We start from the raw sequence: 2,329 nt of genomic DNA, 5'->3' as shown, positions 1-2,329 counted from the left end.
ACCTAAGTATTCGCTTCGTCAAGTTTGATGGCGATGACACCCTCTAAGTTCCGATGAAGTATCCGCATTTTCCTATTTTTATTTGGCTCGCTGTCATAAAATCATGATTATGCATAGCGCTTGATATAAGACTTCGCGAGGATGCTGTTGATTCCCCGGTAATAACAGTGCAAGCTTTCTTCTTCTTTTTTGATCATTTTAATCACCCGCTCGCCTGTGTTCACGAATGGTTATCGATTCATATATTCATATTCGTTTTGGGTTGTTGATTTGTCCAGCCATTTGTTCATCTTCGTTTTGAATTAACGGCCAGACAGTTGTCTATCCGGACAAGTGTTCATCATTGCTCATTAATTCACTCCTTTTCTTGTTTAGATATTAATTTCGTTTATTCATCCCCGATTTAGATTGCTGATGTACCTATTCATTTTTTTCTTTCTTAGGTGCGTCCGTTTATTAAATGACTGACTTATTAAAAGATTCATCTATTTATTTATATGATTACGGCTGAAATTTGCTTCCTTGTACATTATAAACCGGAGCCACAACTAACTGATTACCATTACACACTTTCCTCGGTCTCTCCCCTAGAATATATTACCATGACAATAGCTCTGTTCAACAACCTATCAAAAGGAGTTCTTTATACCACTAAATATATGATAAACAGGAAGTTAAAACATGGGCATTTTATTGTTAGGAATGGTTGTATATGCCGTGGAGGTACTGCAGCATATTTCTGTTATTCTGAAATGGCTGGTTTATAACACAATGGAAACATCTATTGATTCCCTTGCTGTGGTGTAAGTAATGACACTAATATCTTAGTAAAACTATCTGGAAGATATTAACACCATTTGATTCGAGCAGCGTTGTGTTGTTTCTCCAAGTGAAATGGGTCAGATAAAATTTCCTTTTTAGTTAAGATTAATTGAACTGATCAAGTGCAGTGTAAATAGAAGCCTTTGGTGACATTAAGCAGATTTCAAAATAATTTTAATTCCAGCGATAGCGTCAGGTCCGCGATACATTTTGCAATTACACTTTTCATAGAACAAAAAGGTTATCAACGTGATGTAATAACTCTATTCATACGGAGCAAATGCAGGAATTTAGGAATTCAGGACTCTAAGCAAAGGCCGCGGAGTAAAATAAAAACGTTTTTGGTTATTAATAAGTCAAATGAATCAGAAATAATTACTTGACCATGTAGAGTATGGTTGAGTCCTTGTGCAGCCACACGTAATGGTTAGGAATCGTCATCGTCTGGAAGGTCACCTGCTTTGCGTTCTTGAAGAAGCTGTCGGGTCTCCACAGGTCCTTCAGCCACTCCACCTCCAAAAGCCTGAACGGAAGAGAAAGGAAACGTTAATCGAATAGAGTTCTTTGGATTTATCTGGACTTTAATATGGATATTAGTGTGAGCGTGGAAGACAGTGTGGCCCCGCCTGGATACGAAAAATATATTTATCGATAAATCGATGAAAATCTGTGAGTATACAGAACGAGCCAGGAGCCACAGAACATCCACAATACACTTAATTACTCACAACTACATACGTATCCCATCGCCCGCATTTCTATTAGACGTCTTCGTCAGTGAGCTCACTCTCCCCTAGTGAAACAGCCTTGCTTCCCGAGCCCCGTATGGCAAATGGAAATCCGCCGCGAACCAAGTTACTTATTGAGAAATTGAGACGGCTCTTCATCACCAACTTCCCTCGTGCTCTAACTCTTCCCCAAACTCGCCATTCCCCAACCTCTCCATACTCGCGCCTCCTTCCCTTCTCGGGCGCCGAGCAAACGACTATTGCTTACAACTGCCACGTCGCTCCTCGATCCCAAACAGGTACAAAAGCCTCGAGAGAGAGAGACATCCTCTTGACGAACAACTAGGCTAAACCGAGGCAGATTAACACGCAAACTGATCGTCACCGCAGCTGCCTTGTATTAACAGGAAAATCTACAACCATTCGTGAGTTACTCATTCACTGATTAACGTTGTCTAACAAAAGGGAATTTCTGCCTGACTGCTCGTTTGTGGTTTTCGTTTCTTTGGGGAAGTTAGATTTTCTCTAAGTAAAGTTAGCATATCGTGTTTTTGTTCTGGAGCGAGCTACTACTAAGTTATAAAGATAAATGGATGTCTGTGATAAAATCTTACCTGTAACTGGAATTCATGTTGTCTGGGAGGCGCAGTCTGTGATCCTCCCAAGATTGAGCGAAGAATATATCTGCCACGTATGTCTATAAAGTCAAAAGAAAGATTGGCAGTTGAAATTAGGGAGCCGTTGAATAATCTATAATATATGTGCATACATACACGCGA

General features: G+C 40.0%; 1 protein-coding gene across 1 annotated transcript in view; it reads right to left on the bottom strand.

Annotated features, from left to right (window-relative positions):
• The window catches only part of LOC119588913, a 60,027-nt gene that overhangs the window by 42,999 nt on the left and 14,699 nt on the right, over positions 1–2,329 (bottom strand). Inside the window, exons 3-4 of the mRNA XM_037937533.1 lie at positions 2,165–2,247; positions 1,202–1,345 (exon numbers count right to left, since the gene is read on the bottom strand). Coding sequence (XP_037793461.1) covers positions 1,202–1,345; positions 2,165–2,247 — 227 coding nt within the window. The remainder of the gene's footprint in view (positions 1–1,201; positions 1,346–2,164; positions 2,248–2,329) is intronic.

The sequence above is a fragment of the Penaeus monodon genome, chromosome 24 (genome assembly GCF_015228065.2).
Source record: "Penaeus monodon isolate SGIC_2016 chromosome 24, NSTDA_Pmon_1, whole genome shotgun sequence".
NCBI classification, from domain to species: Eukaryota; Metazoa; Arthropoda; class Malacostraca; order Decapoda; family Penaeidae; genus Penaeus; species Penaeus monodon.
This window is presented reverse-complemented; position numbering and strand designations above follow the sequence as displayed.